General features: G+C 45.7%; 1 protein-coding gene across 3 annotated transcripts in view; it reads left to right on the plus strand.

Annotated features, from left to right (window-relative positions):
• Positions 1–18,299, plus strand: part of greb1l (GREB1 like retinoic acid receptor coactivator) — a 44,176-nt gene that overhangs the window by 3,931 nt on the left and 21,946 nt on the right. For 2 of the 3 annotated variants that reach the window (XM_062529906.1, XM_062529926.1), the window contains exons 1-7: positions 12,037–12,311; positions 14,748–14,871; positions 16,257–16,416; positions 16,759–16,938; positions 17,421–17,597; positions 17,928–18,104; positions 18,211–18,299. The exon at positions 18,211–18,299 is cut by the window's right edge and continues 34 nt beyond it. In XM_062529906.1, coding sequence (XP_062385890.1) covers positions 16,260–16,416; positions 16,759–16,938; positions 17,421–17,597; positions 17,928–18,104; positions 18,211–18,299 — 780 coding nt within the window. In that variant the 5' untranslated portion in view covers positions 12,037–12,311; positions 14,748–14,871; positions 16,257–16,259. Of the gene's footprint in view, positions 1–12,036; positions 12,312–14,747; positions 14,872–16,256; positions 16,417–16,758; positions 16,939–17,420; positions 17,598–17,927; positions 18,105–18,210 lie in introns of those variants that run through there. The other variant, XM_062529916.1, reaches the window with a different exon arrangement.

Here is an 18,299-nt window from a genome sequence, read left to right on the forward strand (position 1 = left end):
CATTTCTATGAACCCAGTGGAAATCAGTGGTCTAATCTAAAGAACAGTAGCACAGCTGTTTCTGATTTCACTGTGCAGAAACATAGTTTTGTGTTGACGGGGCGTTGCTTAGTGACGTGGTCAGACCTCGCGGTTAAGGCTGCTTCCTTGAAGTTTCCCAAGCGGGCGGCGGCCTTTGATCCCTCCCACCTGATTGTGATGGGAATCTGCCGTCACCCCTGACCTCTCGTCTCCCCCAGTTGCTTTGGAGACATGAGTGTCTTCTGCATGGATGCTTGTAAACTTTTAACCTGTCCTTTTTATTGGGGGTCAAGAATGCCTGGAACTCTTCTGCATTGTCAGCACTGTGTAATAGGAGGAGTGAGAGAGAGAGAGAGAGGGAGAAAGAAAAGAGAGAGAGAGAAGAGATAGAGAGTGAGAGAGAAGAGAGAGAATATTCTTAATACTGTTCGATTAGAATTTTTTTACATTCTTTTTTAAATTCATTTTTTACATTTGTTTTTTTGTACTTTCAATCACTGTTTTTTGTGTTCAAAGATATGAAATGTCGCAAAGATGGAAAAGAACCCTATAGCATTCCTTGTCTTTATTTTCACATCCTGTTTTACAACAGTGATTGAGGGTGGATGGCAGAGGTTGGAATTCAACAGATGCTGGCAACAGATGTTGAGAATTGTGTATCTGTAACAGTGAAATTATTCTAGAAATGAATTTAGTAATATTCTGTAGAATGCTTTTGTGAAATTGTCAGCAATGAGGTGCAGCAATGAATATGTTAAATATTTTGAATCGACTTTGACTGAAAAAAATAAGCGTCTGGATCGGACAAGTACTAAGGAGTTTTCAGAAAGAGTTGATCGCTACTGTAAAGAACAAGATTTACTGAGATTATTATTACTGTAGGCAACCTATGTGGTTCCTGAGATTTTTTACATTGGTTAAAATAATGCAAATGCACTGTAGGACTGAATTTGTGTATGACACTGTTACACAATTGCATCTGTAGGGCTAATTTCACAAAAGGCCCTTTCCCTCCCCCATCTGAATGAAGATGTCAAAGGTCTGTGACCCTGTGCTTTCATGGGCATTGATCCGTCCTCAGGAGGAGGGGCTGTCTCTCCAAAGCCCTCTCCTATCAGATGTAATATCTTTGTTTCAGCCTCACGCATTGGGAGACATTTCTTCATTATGCTCTACTCTCGCTGTGAGCGCCTCTGTTAAGACTCAAGATCAGTATCATTCAGCTGTATTCTGTGGGACTGAGTCTCTTCACAACTTTCACTGATGTGTTTTAAATAACTAGGAAATAGGCAGCTAGACTCATTTACATAAATGGTCAATCATTAGTCATTCAGAAAAAAAAAAAAAATCCTGCATGTAAGTCTAGAAATCCAACAAAAAACACATTCATGAAATGTCATGTCATTTATTAGGTCTGTTACATTTTGTAAAAAAATCTTATTTTACTAATTAGGTTTATTACGTCTAATGTTTATTCATGTAAAATATTAAAAGCTAGTATATTTACATACTTAATTGTAATTACATAGTTTGGACTTCACATTGCTATAACAAACAGTATGTCTCTCTGTATGAAACAACATATCTTGTTACTCAGTGATTTGAAATGTGTTTTTACAGATATACTGTACACAATAGATGAGTCTTGTATATTGAACTTGACTCTGAATTATTTCATGCAGCCTTTGACAGTTCTCCGCTATGATCTAACTAGAGTAGAATCTAGCAATGTGTGCTCGCCAAATATTAGCCTTTATCTAATGACCTTGAAACAAAGGCATCTTTTCCTCCTCTGTGTGTCTCTTTTAATGTTGTTTGGATGGGGAAGCGAATCAGCCTGGTCCGCTACAAATGCCTGACCATGGAGTTGCACACTTGGGTGCGAGTGTACTTCACACCCTGGTGTTTATGACCTGGCCAGAAATAAGGTGCCACACTCGCAGGTTGGACCTGATTTTTATGCTCGCAGCAGCACCACTGGCCAACACAGCCTGGCGTCAAGGCTTTTGTCATACATTGGGCTCAAATGGAGGACATCCTATGCTGCTTTAGCCACGCTGCCGGGGGCTATGCTTTACCTTCGGGCAGCCATGCTTTAAGGGGGGGTCATAGCTTTAGACACGTTTTCTTGCAGAGTAGTTTGCTCATAGATTTTCATTCAGAAGCTGCACCTAATTGTCAGCCTCCTTCCTTGCTCCAATGAGTAGCTGGCTGAGAAGGACCTTGAGGTGTTAGGATAGTCTGAATCACAATACCAGCAATTCTGCATTTCCAATGTGTCTCTCTCGCGTGTTTGTACAGTAACTCCCACAGAGGGGACATAACACAAATTGATAACATTGCTCAGAGACACATGAAGTATTTGCAAACACCGCTATCATTGGTGGCACAGGGAACAGTGTAGCCGTTTCTGACAGAATTTGTGCGTCATGGGCATTTTGATATGGCAAGAGCCGCTCTCTGCCATCTGTCCCAGTGTACAGAAAGGCCACAGCCTTTCGCAGCAGTGAGGTGTTTTCTGTGCACATAAAGGCCTATCGGTTGAAGCCATGACCCCCTGACAGATCCATGGTGGTTTTGTGCCGTCTGGCTGACCCAGGCCCAGCAGCGTGGAGGACAGGCGTTATCTGCTGGAGCTCGGGCCCCCATCCTCTCCCCCTCTAGCCCAGGCCCACGTCACATCAAAGGGGGGGGATGGGGGGGGGGGATTCACCCCAGCATGGATGAACAGGACTTATCTGAACCGGCCTCCAGTCATTCATCAGGAAACATGTCCAGAACAAGGCAGGGGGTTGCCAGCAGCTCAGCTTGAAGGAAGAGATGTCACGGTGAAGGATGAGGCGGCCATTTTGGGGCGAGTGGGAGGGGAGGGGAGGGGAGCACCCCCTCAAGCAGTTTAACAAATGTGATTAACATGGCTGATTACTTCGCTAGACTTTTTTGTCAGTGAGACTGTGGTCCTCGTCCTAGCAGGACACTGTAGAAAGCCAGAGCTCTGCCAAAACCTGTTAGTTGCAGTGCATCATGACTGCTAAGAGTGTATTTTTCTTTGTAGAGATAACGTGTCATCTGTCTCTTTGTTGAAGGGCCTCTAAAATCTCCTTCTCTTTGGAAATGTGTCTCATCTGCTTAATGCACAAGCAACACTTCATTTCTAATTTGTCTTTCTTGCTCGGTTTGTCGTAGCCAATTTAGTACAAAGTGTAATGGTAGTCAACACAAACCGTATTTGTGCTGGTATTACTCCCAGAACCACATAGGTCAGTGTAAATATTTGCTTTGCCCTTTTTTTGGTGGGTCACTGGAGATAAGGGTTACTGCATACTGATTTATTTATGCTATCTGTTGTTAGTTGAGCTCACATTATTTATTTTACAGGGACATGGTTGCCTGGGAACTAAGGTCATGCGTGTCTTTTAAAATGACCTGATAATTCAACTCGGTGTGAGTGTGTTGTAATGTATCAGAGGGAGAGGGGATTTTTACGGTTGTGCACCCTAATGCACAGTAGGTTTGTTGTGAATGACCTTTAACAGATTGAAATAGGGATTGATATAATGGAGTTCTCAGTGTTATGTTTGGTCACGTCCCTGTAAAAATGTTATGTTTTGTTCTGTTATTGGTTGCTCTTGGGAGTCTTGTGGAACATGTTCTCATCAGCCAAAATATGCAGACAGGCTTAAGGACGTACTCGGCCTTCGCAGAGAGAATGTTCTCTTCTGTGTCCATAGTACAGAACATAGTGGTTTTGTCTTATTCCAGGATGTTTGTTTTGTGCATGCTTATTCCCTCTCCCCTCTCTCTCTCTCTCTCTCTCTTGATTTCTCTCTCTCTCTCTCTCACTCTCTTCCCGTCTTTAATCACTCATTAAAGTGTGCACATGTGTACCAACACACTGGCTTGTTAGTTCCGCGTGCTGCAGCCCAAGGTCGCTTGAGTCTGTGGTTTGCCAAGACCGTGGGGTGAGAGGAGTGCAGAGGAGGCGCTGCATTCTGGGCTGTCACAGACTGTCCAAGGCCACGGTGACCAGGACCCGGCCAAGCCTAGCCTAGACCAGCCTTCAGCAAGCCTGTGCTGCTCCCAGAGCAGGTCACGCTATTATGGCCTATTGGTTATGGCCTCTCTCTCTCTCTCTCTCTCTCTCTCTCTCTCTCTCTCTCTCTCTCTCTCTCTCTCTCTCTCTCTCTATCTCTCTCTCTCTCTATCTCTCTATCTCTCTTTCTTTCATTTGAACTTCTACACACGCTCATGCCATTCCGACAAATAAACACAGGGGATGTGTGGTTTCCACACAGCTTTCTTGTGTGCGTGTGTGTATGTGCGTGCGTGCGTGTGTGTGTGTGTGTGTGTGTGTGTGTGTGTGTGTGTGTGTGTGTTGGCCCTTGTTAATATGTAGACCCACACCACAGGCTCTCGCTGCCAATGGGTGGGGTCACTCAGGATGATATGCGCCACCATTGCCATCAGTACAAGGGTACACTTGGATGCCATTTGGGAATGATGTGGGGAATATACAGCCCAACATGTGGCAGGACTCCTACAGCTTGAAACCACCCTCTTTGTCAGTCTTTTGGCAGGAGTTCAAGCTGTTTGGGTGCTGCCAGAGCTTTCTCCCTGGCCCCATTTCCTTGTTTGCTTTCAAAAATGTCTGTTTTGTCTGGACTCTCTCTGTTTCTCTGTCCGTAAGGGAGCATCCAGACCCTCTGCCTTTGGGCACAGATAAGAACAAGGACAAAATGTTAACCCGGGCTAGGAGAGAGCGAGCGGCCCATTGGCATGTCCCCCCCCAGATAAGCCCGGTGAAAGCCTGTCGGCCGGCTGCTTGTGTCGCCCACAGGCCTGGCGGTAACACATACCTAACCCTGCTCTCCCTGTTCTTTGTGTGGAGAGACATCCTCAGGGTTCGGATGCTTTCAGCAATCACACAGTGTGCGTTGGTTTGGAACCACGGGCCAGTGAGATGAGACGTCTCTGCCGGCCAGCTGCTGGCGGTTGATTTCCCAGCGAGGCCAGTGACTAATTAACAGGTATCCTCCGCTCTATCTGCTCATTGACAAGCGAGGCCCATTGAGTCTGTGGCTGCATGCTGCACACAGGAGGACGCCTGCCGGGGGGACGCATCTGCTGGAGCTCTGGGCCTCAATCCTGATCAATGCGCATGTGAAGGCTCCACAGTTCCAAATGGGCTTACTGTCACTTTCTTCATCACTAAGTGGGTGTGGGTGTGTGTGTGTGTGTGTGTGTGTGTGTGTGTGTGTGTGTGTGTGTGTGTGTGTGTGTGTGTGTGTGTGTGTGTGTGTGTGTGTGTGTGTGTGTGTGTGTGTGTGTGTGTGTGTGTGTGTGTCCAACTATGGACAAAAGAAACTGGCCATTGTCTTGTTAAGACAAAAAGCAGCACCCTGTTCCTAGGTTGAAACCTGGAGAAGTGAAGGGGGTGTGTGATCTTTGATGGTGTGTGTGTGCGAGTCTCTATGTGTGTGTGTGTGTGTGTGTGTGCGCATCCTGTCTCCCGGGGCAACAGCCCCCTTCCCCCGGCGCTGTTGCCTCCAGCGCTGAAACAGCGTGGCTGCCCGGGGTCAGGAAGGAGGGCATGATGGACGCGGCTGAGCGCCCGCTGAGGAAGTGGCAGGAAGAGAGGCTCTTTCCTCTGGACGTCAGGGAGCAGCATTGTCTCCGTGTCACCCCGGTGCATTCACCACGTTCTGAGCTAGTGAATGGAGGCCATCTTTGTTTTCTTTACAGATCGCCAAACTGTTGGCTAAGCGCTTTCGTGGCAATGCAGAATGTCTTTGCCTGTTTTTTTTTTTATTATTATTATTATTGTTGGTTTTCACACCCTTTTGTCTGAATGCATTTTCCAAGTCCTCAGTACGGATATTGGGAACAATTTAAGTGTAAGGCCATCTGTCTGCATATAATCAATTATTGGCAGTGTAGTCTTCATAATTAAACAAGATCAATACACAAGAATACAATAACACAGTAGGAAAGGACGCCCACAAAAAAGTCTTTACATGGATCCATCATTACAGCAAACTCACTTTTGTTCTCAAAAAATAATAAATGAGGAACCAGAAAAACGTGTTCTGTTGTTGATCATGCTTGACCACCTCTCTTTGATGAAGTGGCAGAGCCCTGACGGCACTTAGGGAACGGTGGACGACCCTCTGCTGCTCTCGTCACTCGATCCGCTCCAGTGTTTTGGCAATGTTCGCTTCACATGATGCATGTCTTTCTAGAGCACCTCTCTTTATGCCCCAGAACAAATAGCCTAGGCCTGTTTGAGAAGCCGTTTGAACTCAGTGGACTGGACTGGTCAAGCCAGCCATAAAGGACAGCCGTGTGTGTGTGTGTGTGTGTGTGTGTGTGTGTGTGTGTGTGTGTGTGTGTGTGTGTGTGTGTGTGTGTGTGTGTGTGTGTGTGTGTGTGTGTGTGTGTGTGTGTGTGTGTGTGTGTGTGTGTGTGTGTGTGTGTGTGTGTGTGTGTTTGTGTGTTTGTGAAAGCCCTGAACAGATGTGAGTGCACAGCTGTAAATAAGAAAAAAGTGTTTGTGATTTTGAATCCATTAGCTTTTGATGACCTAGATGTTTAAAAAATTACAAATTTGAAATATTGCAACTGGAAAGACAGATGTTACAGAAATGCACATTCTAGACTGAAATGTAGGAATGGTTTAAACATGGATACACTTATTTGATTACAGTGCAGTGAGAATCATGTCATCAATCAAGCCATTGGCACTTCCGTACAGAAGGAAAAACATGTGTCCCATTAACAGCACATTTCTGTGAGCCATGTGCCTGCTGTTTTTCATGTTGAAATGAAACTTAAAGGAGATTTTTAGCCCCATAAACACGCCGGCCCTCTTCCCCTCTGTTTGGGTTCTGGGCATAGCAGTGGCCAGGCCTTTCTCAGCTGTAAAATGCAGAGTTGGGTTCACTCACAGGTCTCCGGTTTTATGGCCCTGCCTGGTTCACATGACACTGTGATCACCTCTCCCTCTATTTATTCAACTGGAGAGATGCTCAGATAGACGGTGGGGAATATATGCTCTGTTTGGGAATGTCCATTGTTTCTTCATTGTTTGCAACTTAAATGATTTGTGGTTATAAACAGTATGTGTTCAGCCGTTTGAATCCACTCTTACTTAAGAATGCATTTGATTAGGCCACTGCAGTGTTTCTATCCAAATGACTCCATTTTATCTCCCATTGACCATTATTGGGTGGGTTTTTTTTTTTTTCGCAAGTCAAAAATATCTGCCTAGTTTTGTAAAGTAGGCTGCTCTTCAAAAGTCTTCCTCTCATCATTATAAATAATTGTAATTGGTATATTCTCACAATTGGAACATATTTGTTCATATATTATCTATAATATATATATATATAACATATATTGTCATTCTTTTTTTGTTTCTTAATCCATCTATTCATTGTGTTCTTCTCTCAACCAGATTTAAATGAGAGAAGCTCAGACACTCTCTCTCTTGTGAGTGCAAAGTTATCAAAAGAACATGATATAATTGCATGGCCACCTTGATCTGACCCATGGTCATTATACACAGTGGCCTCTGAGGGCTGTTTAGGATCCTTTGTTAATAAATGGCGCAGGGCCTTTTGTCTCAGCGCAGGATTTAGTTTAAGGTTAAATGCCTTGCCCTTAAACCCATCCGCTCTTCCAGGGTGTGCGGCAAGGTCAGGCCTACAATCAGCGCGGCGCGGACACAAAGGCCGGTTGTTCCCCTCTAATGAATTAGAGCCCGAGTCTCCCCTGAAGCGCTGTGACTGACCGCACCTCCGAGACCTGCCGCTGCCCTCTCAGCCCCCGCCCCACCTCCCACGCTCACTCTGCAATGAGTTTTATAACTGGACAGTAAACTTCCAGGGGCTTAATGATGATGACTTCTTCATCTGCCCAAATGCTCCTTTTGTTTCTCGCTCTGTCCCCCCCCCACCACCCCCTTAAACCCTGAGTCAACCTTCCTTCCTCCCCCCTCCTTTATGCTCCTGTGGATAATCCCTCCCTCAAGCGCTTCTCCCTCTTTTCTCTCTCTCTCTCTCTTTTTCTCTCTCTCTACGGTTGCTGACTTGAGCATTGACATTCAGCTGAAGAGCTGACCTCTCGTGTGTGTGTGTTTGTGTTTGTGTTTGTGTGTGTGTGTGTGTGTGTGTGTGTGTGTGTGTTTGTGCATTTGTGTGTGTCTGTGTGCGTATGTGTTTGTGTGTGTGAATGTGTGCGTGCATGTGTGTGTGTGTGTGTGTGTGTGTGAGAGAGTGTGACCTGCTGAAGGAGAGGCCGTGGCTGCCTGGACTGCTGGCCGGCGGTTCCTGTGTTGCACTTGAGGGCTCTCGGCAGGCGGTCCCCTGGTGAGGCCTTTTAAAGGTAAATGAGCGTAGTGCTGCCAGCAGGTGACGGGCCCTCGCCAGCCGGGCCTCCAGGGCTCACGCCACATGGCGCCAATCAGGCCTCGCGTGCCGCTAGGAAGCCCAAGCACCGGAAGGGTTTCTGTACTTCGCTCTTTCTGTGCAGTCATTTCCTGTGTATTAGCCACACTGTGACAGTGTTTTATGCAACTTAAAAGAAACAAAACCATATTAATACCATATTAACTGCCCCGTGTATTAACCTCATAGCTGAAGAAATTTAGCAAAAATCAATGTATAAGCCACCGCTTATAGTTGGGAAATTACGGTATTTCTTTCTTTATTTGTGTCTTTCTTTCTCTCTCTCTTTCTTTCTCTCTTCACACCTTGTCACTCACGTTCCTGCATTGTTCCCACTGTTGCCCGCCAGGAACAGTAACAGCAGCAGCTCGCGGTTTGTTGTTTCTGACGCGGACAGTGAGAGGTCCAGAAGGCCATCCTGACCAGTGTCCCCTCACACCTCTCCTCTCCTCCCACACACCTGATGCTCATTTGTCAGCCGACAGAAAAGAAAAAGCATCAACAACACACTGTCGTCACACCTTAAAATTCACTCTCGGAAATGGCACTTCAGCCACCCTTCCCGAACGTGGCCCTTCCCTTTCTGCATTCCTTCCCATGGGCAGCAGAGTTCGGCTGCGTGTCAGAAGCACGGCTCAGTGCAACTCAGAGACTCGGGAAGGGGGGAGAGAATCGGGGCTAAAACAAAGCAGGGCTTCTTTCTCTTCTTTCTTTCTCTCTCGCTGAAAGAGTTTCTTTTTGAAGGGAGTGGTGGTGGTGGTGGTGGGGGTGGGGGTGGGTTGGGGGGGGGGTCAGCACAAGCCTCCGCATGACACATCTTTTCTCAGGTGGCAGTGGAAGAGCTGCTTCCCTTTGTGGCCGCCTCTGGGAAGGATGGAGAGGGTTGGGGGGGATCTCAGACAGAGATCCATGCTGAGGGATGGGACAGGAGGCGGACCTGGTCTTTCATTCGCCCCATTGTCTTTGGGGACCACCTCTTCCCAGCATGGGAAACCTCTCTTTGGCTCCCTTTCTCCATTTCAGATGGCCTATTTAGCCCTGGCTGTGTCAAAGTCAGGGGCTTGGCATATAAATCAAAATGGCAGCTCTTCCTCTGAAGAGTTGAACTTGCTCTGTCATGGATCTGAAGACCAGATCAACTTATTTGGGGTTTCTGATACATTTACAGAATAGAACTCTACTTATAACTAGTAACTGACTGAACATTTTATTAACATCAAGTAAATCAAACACAATTTAAGAAACAGTTTTTTTTTTAAAGAATATGTATAAGCAAAACATTTATTGTGTATGTCTTTTGCTTTTACCATTTGTCAGAATAGCAAATCCCTTTTTTCCAAATGTGACATGTGTGGTCCAAATGTGCTCTGCAGTGGAAACTTCACAGCTCCTTTCAGCACAGTGATCTGACAAAGACACAAGATTAGCTGGAATGGCTGCATTGATGAGGGACCAGCTCTAATTGAGCCCTTCATTGGGGGATGTTATTGTCCAAAGCCGGCTGTCTTACTCGTTTAGCTCCCTCTGGCAATTTATGATTGGGTGAGAAGAGCTACGCAGGCTCATTTAAACCAATATGGAGTGGGTTTGTTTTGGGGCGGGAGTTTAAACTAAACTGTGGTGTGGGTCTTTAGCACTACCGTGTGATTCACTTGCAGTGTCTGACTCCATATCAGATGGGGGAAAGGAAAACAAATAGCACAAATGGGTAATAATAAGTAAACAAGTAGGTAGATAAATGCATCACTAGTAGTAGTAATCCAAATGTACATGTGAATATTTCATTTGAATTTAAATCATTAACAAATGAGTCGCGGTAACATTTATCATACTGAAGGAAGCTGAATAGTATGTACATTACATGTATTCACTTCTTCCCAAAGTGACATACAAATGGCCTTTCCAATTTGAATGTGCAATTTCACTCATCCACCAGTGTGGTTGTAGAAAGATGTTTTATATAGGTGGTTGGCTACTGAACACAAGGCGCTGACTACAAAGTTATATTTGTGCCTTCCTCTGGTGCCATGGCTTTGGGGAGAAGCCAGACGCTTAGGAGTTTGTCTCCAGTGCTGTTGTGTGGCAATATGTTGACATTGGCCATTTCATTGTTTACTTGTCAGATTCTTAGGGACCTGGTCTTAACAGAGTAATGTACTGCAGGGATCGCCTGGGGTGAATCTGGAAGGTCACTGCGCTTTGTGTCCTGGTGTCAAGTGATCAGTTTTCTTTTCTACATATTGGCAAAGCCACCATCAATAATTAACAATGTGTGCTATTAAGTGGCAGTCAAAACAGGATCTCCACCAGGCTGATTAAATCTAACTGGGTCATCTGCATTGTTTATTTACCCACCATGTCATATGATTGGGGCTGATGAAGAGGTAGTTTTTTACTGTAGAGTTTCTTAAGGTAGAGAACCCTATTTAAAGTCTTTGTATTATTATTTTGTTTACATTATCTATAGAATTTGGAAGCTAAAATGGTTTAGGTATATCAGCCATGATCATGTTGCCTATCACGTGCATACATCATTGTCATGTCAAGAGGGCTTCAGTCTTTCCTTGACGTGAAGGGTTAACTGATGAGTCACAATATTTTGTCGCCCGTCGGAAATTAACATGAATAATGAGGCCTGCGAGCCTGAGGCACAGAAACCGATCCCGCTGCAATTGTCCTCCGAGCCCTTTGGCCTGTCCGTCGCCTCCAGAGTCTCTCTTACGTAGCCAGCCGCAGGAAATCGTGCCGCTGCTTCCCTTGGACTTGTGACATACTCCAGCCTATTTATTTTGACCACATGAGCTCTTGCTCTGGTATTTATAGCAGGGGTAAATTCTCGGTGAATCGTCAATCCTGGGCCAAAGGGAGGAGTGTGTGTGTTTGTGTGTGTGTTTGTGTGTGTGTGTGTGGGGGGGGGGGGGCTGGGGGGTGTTGCAAGGCCAGGGCAAGAGACAAAATGCATAGTCTCTTTACCCCACATTCCTGACCAAGTGTCCCCAGTTTGCCATGGGTTTGCCCTACCTTTATATTGGCCCCCAATAAAAAAGAGGAGGGAGGGAGGGACCCAAAATGAAGAGCTCCCAGAGGTAGATGGGAAATTAGTTTTTATCAAACCCATCTCACACATTGTGCTTCCAATAGGCTAGCACACAGTCAGCCTCTATTCCCATTGGCCATTACAGTGATATGCGTTTATTTGGGAAGAGTTGCATAATCACCACTGGAATAAATGAATGGCTGTGTGTGTGTGTGTGTGTGTGTGTGTGTGTATGTGTGTCTCTCTATCCTCTTTGTGGTCAGCTTTGGCCAGCGTGGCCCTCTCTCTAGCAGAGCATCTGTCACTGTAGGGGGTCAACGCTGGCCAAGATGAATGAGTCCTCAGGGAGCGCTGCCTACCTCTGAGCAAATGGGCCGCTGGGGGGAGGAGACTAAGTGTGGGGGAGGGTCACCCTGTTTGTGTGTGTGTGTGTGTGTGTGTGTGTGTTTGTGTGTGTGTGTGTGGAGGGGGGTGGGGGGGACTGACTCTGCCGGTGTGACTCTATCTCTCTCTCATACACACACACACCAACACAGAAGGAGAGAGGAGCTGCTGGGGCTCTGGAGGAACCTGGAAAGAGAAACCAAATGTGCTGCTGAACGTGAGGAATATCTTGACCAGGAGCCCAGTGGTTTAGCACACAGATTTCCCCTCCAGGGATATTTGTGTTTTCCTTTTTATTTTGGACTCAGTTGCCTCTGTGGATTATGGGATGTTACCAGTTGACTGAGACCAGGAGCTGCTCTTCCTTGTTTGGGATCTAAGGCAGGAGCAGGCTGGCTAGAGTGTGCTCCGCACGAGCAGTGAAGGTACAGGATTGCTGGGCTACTTTCCCTGTCATTTGTTACTTTTTGGTTCACGTGGTGGTGATGGCCACGGCCATTCACACCTCATTTGGACTGACGATGGAGAGATGTTAGCTTTTTTTGCATACAACCCCCCCATCCCCTATCCTTTATGCTGCCTTGTAGTCTTCTGTACTCCCTCTCTTATGTACTCTCTCTCTCTCCCTATCTCTCTCTTTCTCTCTCTCTCTCTCTCTCTCTCTCTCTCTCTCCCTCTCTCTAGTTGAGGTTCTCTCAAAATGCTGGCTGCTTCTGTTCATGTGCTGTCCTGTTTGGTTTTGCACTGTTAAGTGCATGCAATGTGAAATGGCAGTTCTGTTCTGTTCCTTGCAAAAGGCTATGCTCTGAGTGGGTTAAACCAACTGCAGCCTTGAACCTTTGAGATTTCTTGCTTGGATCAATGAAATCATTTGGTTTGCTGGGCTATCTGGCTGTTTGGACAGTGACCCTGTGTCAAGTTTTATTACATGTGACTCTCTGCCTGTTTGGTGACTCACCTCTCACTAGTGGCTTTGTGTGTGTGTGTGTTTGTGTGTGTGTGTGTGTGTGTGTGTGTGTGTCTGCCTGTGTGTGTGTGTGCGCCCTGATTGAATAACTTGCGTTTAGATTGCATAAGGGGCCTGATAACTACAGGTCGGGTAGAATCTATCAGAATGACTTTTGGGAGTATTGGAGGCTAATTTGATGCAAGCTCTCTTCTCCCATTGTCAGTGCTGTAATGTAATTATGCGGAGCGAAGCGGAACAAAAGGAGGAGCAGGAGAAGGAGAGAGAGAGAGAGAGAGAGAGAGAGAGAGCCCACCACAGGGAGGGCTGGGCTCCCATACTGCTAGGAGAGTGTTAAGGCCAGGAAAGACACCCAGATTAAGCTTGTCCTCAACACTGATCCCTTTCAAGGGAGAAATCAAGTTGTATCAGCATACGTCGTTATCATGTCCGTCACTTTAACGTTTAACATGATATTTACCAAGCGTTAGCTCCTGTTCTGACATGATGCTGTACCGGTACATGTTGTTTCAAATGATTTGGAATGTTAATATTTTTTTTTTAAAGTTTAATTTTATGACTGCATACGTCTTACTTTTAGGATGCCGTTTGACAGCTGCATAGCCTACGCTGTATGCAACACGGTCATTTTTCAGGACATGGGAAAGTGGTCATGAAGAATATATCACTTTGATAGTAAGATTGTTGTGTCGCAGAAAAAGGGGTGTAAGGAATGTAAGCAATTTACAGAGAATGTAACACAAGCCGTAAAAAGTGAAAAGGAGAGCAGGTAGCCAAAGCCTTGTTTAGATTACGGGTTAGACATGACCATAATGACCTCAAGTCGGCGGTCTGGTCTTCATTTAGCCTGATGCAATGCTCCCATACCACCTCCCCATCCTCTCTCCATCCAAACCACCACACATCCACTCTGTCAGCAACAGACAAGAGCAAGGAGCTAAGAGAGGAAATTAGGCTGATTGAACTTCTGGGTCCCATCTATTGTTGTTGTTTTATTTCCCATGTCCATTCAGCACTGTCTTAGTGTAATGTTGTGGATTTGAAATGGAGTGCAGCGCTCCGGCCCTCCTAGGTCTTTAATCCTCCCGATTACTCTTTTGCGTCTAATTATTTGAATAGTCAGCTACAAGACTTGCATGAGCAATTCAGGCAACGAGGACAGACTGTGTTGTATACTATTTCAAACGGCAACATCGTTCAGATTTGACCTGCTTGTGTGTGTGTGTGTGTGTGCATGTGTGCATGTGTGTGTGCATGTGTGTGTGTGTGTGTGCGTGTGTGTGTGTGTGTGTGTGTGTGTGTGTGTCTGTGTGTGTGTGTGTGTGTGTGTGTGTGTGTACGTAAAAGCACTATAATGTGTGTTAGGTCTCATCAGTCACCGTTAACAGTTGAAGGTGAAGGGACTTGATTGCTGTCCTGAGTGCAGCACATTTGACTAAAACACTTCCATGCTATCACGTAACCCATCTTTGGTCCCTTCTCGGTTTACGGCTACATATGTCAGGGAGTGTTGCAATCTGTTGTAACAAACCTAAACAGACGCATGTACCATACATCAGAATGCAAGTGATCAATCTCTCTTTCGCCTGTATTTGTGAAATACGTGTTGCATTCACTGACTGCCCTGATGGTCCCCAAACGCTGCAAGAGTTTCATTATTTTATTGTTACAATTATGTTTATTACAAATTCTGTGAATAGTCCAACAAACTTCCAGTGATTGTGCTGGTGTATGGACTAATGACTGACCATGACATTACTATTTAAGAATGTTTGTGTAATATAATCAATAGAAATCAAATGTAATATTTTATATTCTTATATAAGTGGTTAGATGATATGTCTGTAAGGGTTTGATGTTGTTGGTAACCACTGCTGGTTTGTGTCTTCTTTAGGTGAGGAGCACCGGGGTTGAAGGGGATGGCCACACCAGGTATTTCTCCAGCTGAAGACTGAGCTGCCATGGAGCAGAGGTGAACCGGTTCCTTCACATCGGAGAAAACAGCAAACAAGCACAAAGTAAGTAAACGATTAGAGTTAAGACTTCCCTTCCTGTAGCTGTGTCGTTTACCAAGACACTGTCACAACATCCTAAAAACCGACATCTCATTTATTTTTCGAATTAGAACACAGCATTGGGTGTTACGTCAGAGTAAATGGTGACTTGTCTGCAGGCCAAGGCTAATTACAGTTGGGAAGGCAATTGTGTCCCTTGCCCAACCAGTTCTGGTTGATTAAGAAATACTGAAGCTCCGTTCCTTAAGCCTCTTATCTCTGGCCAAGCAGAGTAGTGGTCACTTAATCTCTCAATGTGAGTCCTCTTCCTGGAGCATTTTAGACGACAGCTTCTTCTGACCCCTGTGACAGTCTGTTTTCCTGCTAAGGCTGTTTATTGATCAATCCGAACCCAACCAAAAACACAGGAACACAAACACAGGGAGGCTTTAGAATCTGCTATCTTCATTCAAACACCTTTGTCAAATACAGCCAGGGAATCCTCAGGAATAAGCTAAATGTGGTTTAGTAAAGTGGTCCCTTAGATATGTAGTTACCTCAGCAAATGGTTTTGAATTTGTTAAGTTGAATCGAGTCTTCAAACGCTGGCGCTGAACGCTATCTAATGGCCTTGCAGTGTTTTAGATTAAGACTGTGAGAATGAGACAGGATGTTGCTCTTTCTTTGACAGTTGATGTGTAAGGCCTGCTGTGTCGGTTTGTTTTATGCAAGCACTGGCCGTGTAGACCTTCAGACCTCTATGTAATGTTACCAGCCCTGTAATGCAAGTTGCTTAGGGCCAAATTCCAAGTAATGATAATATTTCTACACTCCAAAGACTCTTGGAGTGTGTTTTTGAAAGAGAGAGGAAGAGAGAGAGGGATTGGAGAAAGAGAGAGAGAGAGAGTAAGAGAAAGAGATAATATGTGTGTGTGTCTGTCATTGATCTGAGTAGCAGCTTTGTGGTCTATGGGCTTTTGCTGCGCTCGGTGCTGTGTGAATGGGAGCTTTTCAAAGCCAGCAGGCCACATGGATGGCCCGTGCCCTGTCCCCTGTCCAGCTGCCACCTGCTGCAGCCCGGCCAATCACGGCCCTCGCCTCTCTAAGCACTCCCTGGCAGATGTCCGAGAGTGTGTGTGTCCGGTCATGGGTGGGGTGAAGGGTCAAGGGACCACAAGACGAGGCGGTCCGGAGCCAGGCAAAGATAGGAGCCAGTGGTCTGATCTTGCTTCAATACCAACATGACTAAACTATCCCCTTTTCAGAAACTGTTGATAGATTGTATTGTGATGAGACAATACTCAAAGTGAGGAGATTTGAAGATGTGTGTAAATGCAAATGCTTGTTGTTGTTGTTGTTGTTGTTGTTGCTGCTGTTGTTGTTCAACTGCGCTTACTTCTGTGTTCTAGATCATGGGGAACTCGTACGCAGGGCAGCTGAAGTCAGCTCGCTTTGAGGAGGCTCTCCATAACTCGATCGAGGCCTCGTTGCGGTCGAGCAGTGGCGACCCACAGCCAATTTTCACACAGCTTTACCTTGAGCCTGACCAGTACCCTAGCAACATGGAGGGTAAGTCAGTCCTGGCTTTCATTCCTTCATTCAAATGAATGAATGTCCTTCCATAAAGGCTAGCCCACCACAGCTATATAGGGTAGATCTTTGTTTTGAGTAATGAATTCTAAATATCTAAAAGATAATTACCCAAAAGTGATAAGTCAAAGTCTATTATTTTATTATTTGTATTTCTGCATAATGGCTCAGACTAGAAATAGTAGGCCTATTGTGTTACTACTGTGTCACAGATACTGTGTAATACTATGTTATTTCATGTGATTATAATGGTCTCTGTCTTTGCTGTCTTCGCTAACGGTGCTTTCTACTCTAAATGGTCTTCTTGGGTGACTTGGGCAGACATGAAAGTCAAAGGGGAGCCGGGCTTTCGGTCTGCAGAGACCAACGGCCCTCTGCTGGTCAGCAGCCAGGCCTCTCCCGACATGGATGACCTGGACGACGAGGACGAGTCGGACACCAGCAGCCCACCACTGCCCTACCTGCAAGGACTGGCCCCGGATGGCTGCTGCGTCATGGATGGTATGAGTGCTCCTCTCCACTCTCATAGCCTGCTAACCCTACCACAGCCAGCTGCTGCTGATCACAGCTCAGCTCTGTCAGATTGCCTGCAGTGGGAACTGCCCTTTATTGAATGACTGAGTCAAATGCATAGAGTCGAGAGGGCACTGTGTATCTCGGTGCTTTTAAAATAGAAATAGCTATGACTTGATTGACATTAGATTGTTGTGAAAACCGGAGATATTAACGTATGTACGGCACAAGCACTGGATGTGTTGGGAGGGGGTGTACTGCCCTGCCTTATTTTCAAGTGTTACATTTACAATGAAAGCAGGAAGTCAGCAGGAAAGTAGGGGAGGGATTTGTTCAGACTTTCTTCAACACTAGCATTTAACATGCATGGTCAACGATCAACTGTCTGCAATGAACAAACAACTCTTAACTTGAAGCAGCAGGAGTGAAATCATTAAGCGTGGTGCTGACTCAACCCCCTCTGTCACCAGGCTTCTGTCAGGCAGGGAAAGACCTGCGACTGGTCTCCATGGCAACAGAGGCCATTGACGTTCCGCCTGGATTTGAGCTGGTGGGGGCCAAGTCCCCAAGCATCCCTGAGCACGTACTGGTTTGTGCAGTGGACAAGCGCTTTCTTCCAGACGAGAATGGGAAAAATGCACTTTTAGGTGAGGACCTGTTTGGAACCACAAACAGCCTGTTGCACGAGACCATTCAGGCATGACAGCATACATATACTGTAAATTCCTCAGTCAAACATTAAATCCCTTGACATTATGAAGTGTGAAAATGTCTGCTCTCTTTCAGAGATGAACCTAACCAGCCACTGCTCATAGTTATCGAAATGATGTTGTATGAATGGGTTGCTGTCCAAATTTTTTTTTACCAATGTTTGCAGTTCATATGTGTCTATTTTGCACATATTTGTAGAAGGGTCCATTTTGCCAACTCTTTGTTTGTTTAGCATGTTTCTAAGTAAGCGTGCACGTGTTTCCTAGGATTTTCGGGAAATTGTGTGGGCTGTGGAGAGAAGGGCTTCAGATACTTTACGGAGTTCTCCAACCATATCAACCTGAAGCTGGCTACTCAGCCCAAGAAGCAGAAGCACTTAAAATACTACCTGGTGAAGAATTCTCAGGGTGCTCTGTGCAAAGGACCACTGATCTGCTGGAAAGGTAGTTCAGCATCCAGTAGACCAGGAACAGATCCTGTCAGTTCAGTATTGTATATTACGTCAGACATCAATCACTTTTTTAACCCCTCGTTTTCCCCGGTCTGTAGATTGTAAAACGAGGCAGTTCTCCAGCAGCGCTTCTTCGTCCAAACCCAGCTCCTCTTCCTCGCTGAGCAGCAAAGAGAACAGCGGGACC

Source organism: Sardina pilchardus, chromosome 2 (genome assembly GCF_963854185.1).
Source record: "Sardina pilchardus chromosome 2, fSarPil1.1, whole genome shotgun sequence".
Lineage (NCBI taxonomy): Eukaryota > Metazoa > Chordata > Actinopteri > Clupeiformes > Clupeidae > Sardina > Sardina pilchardus.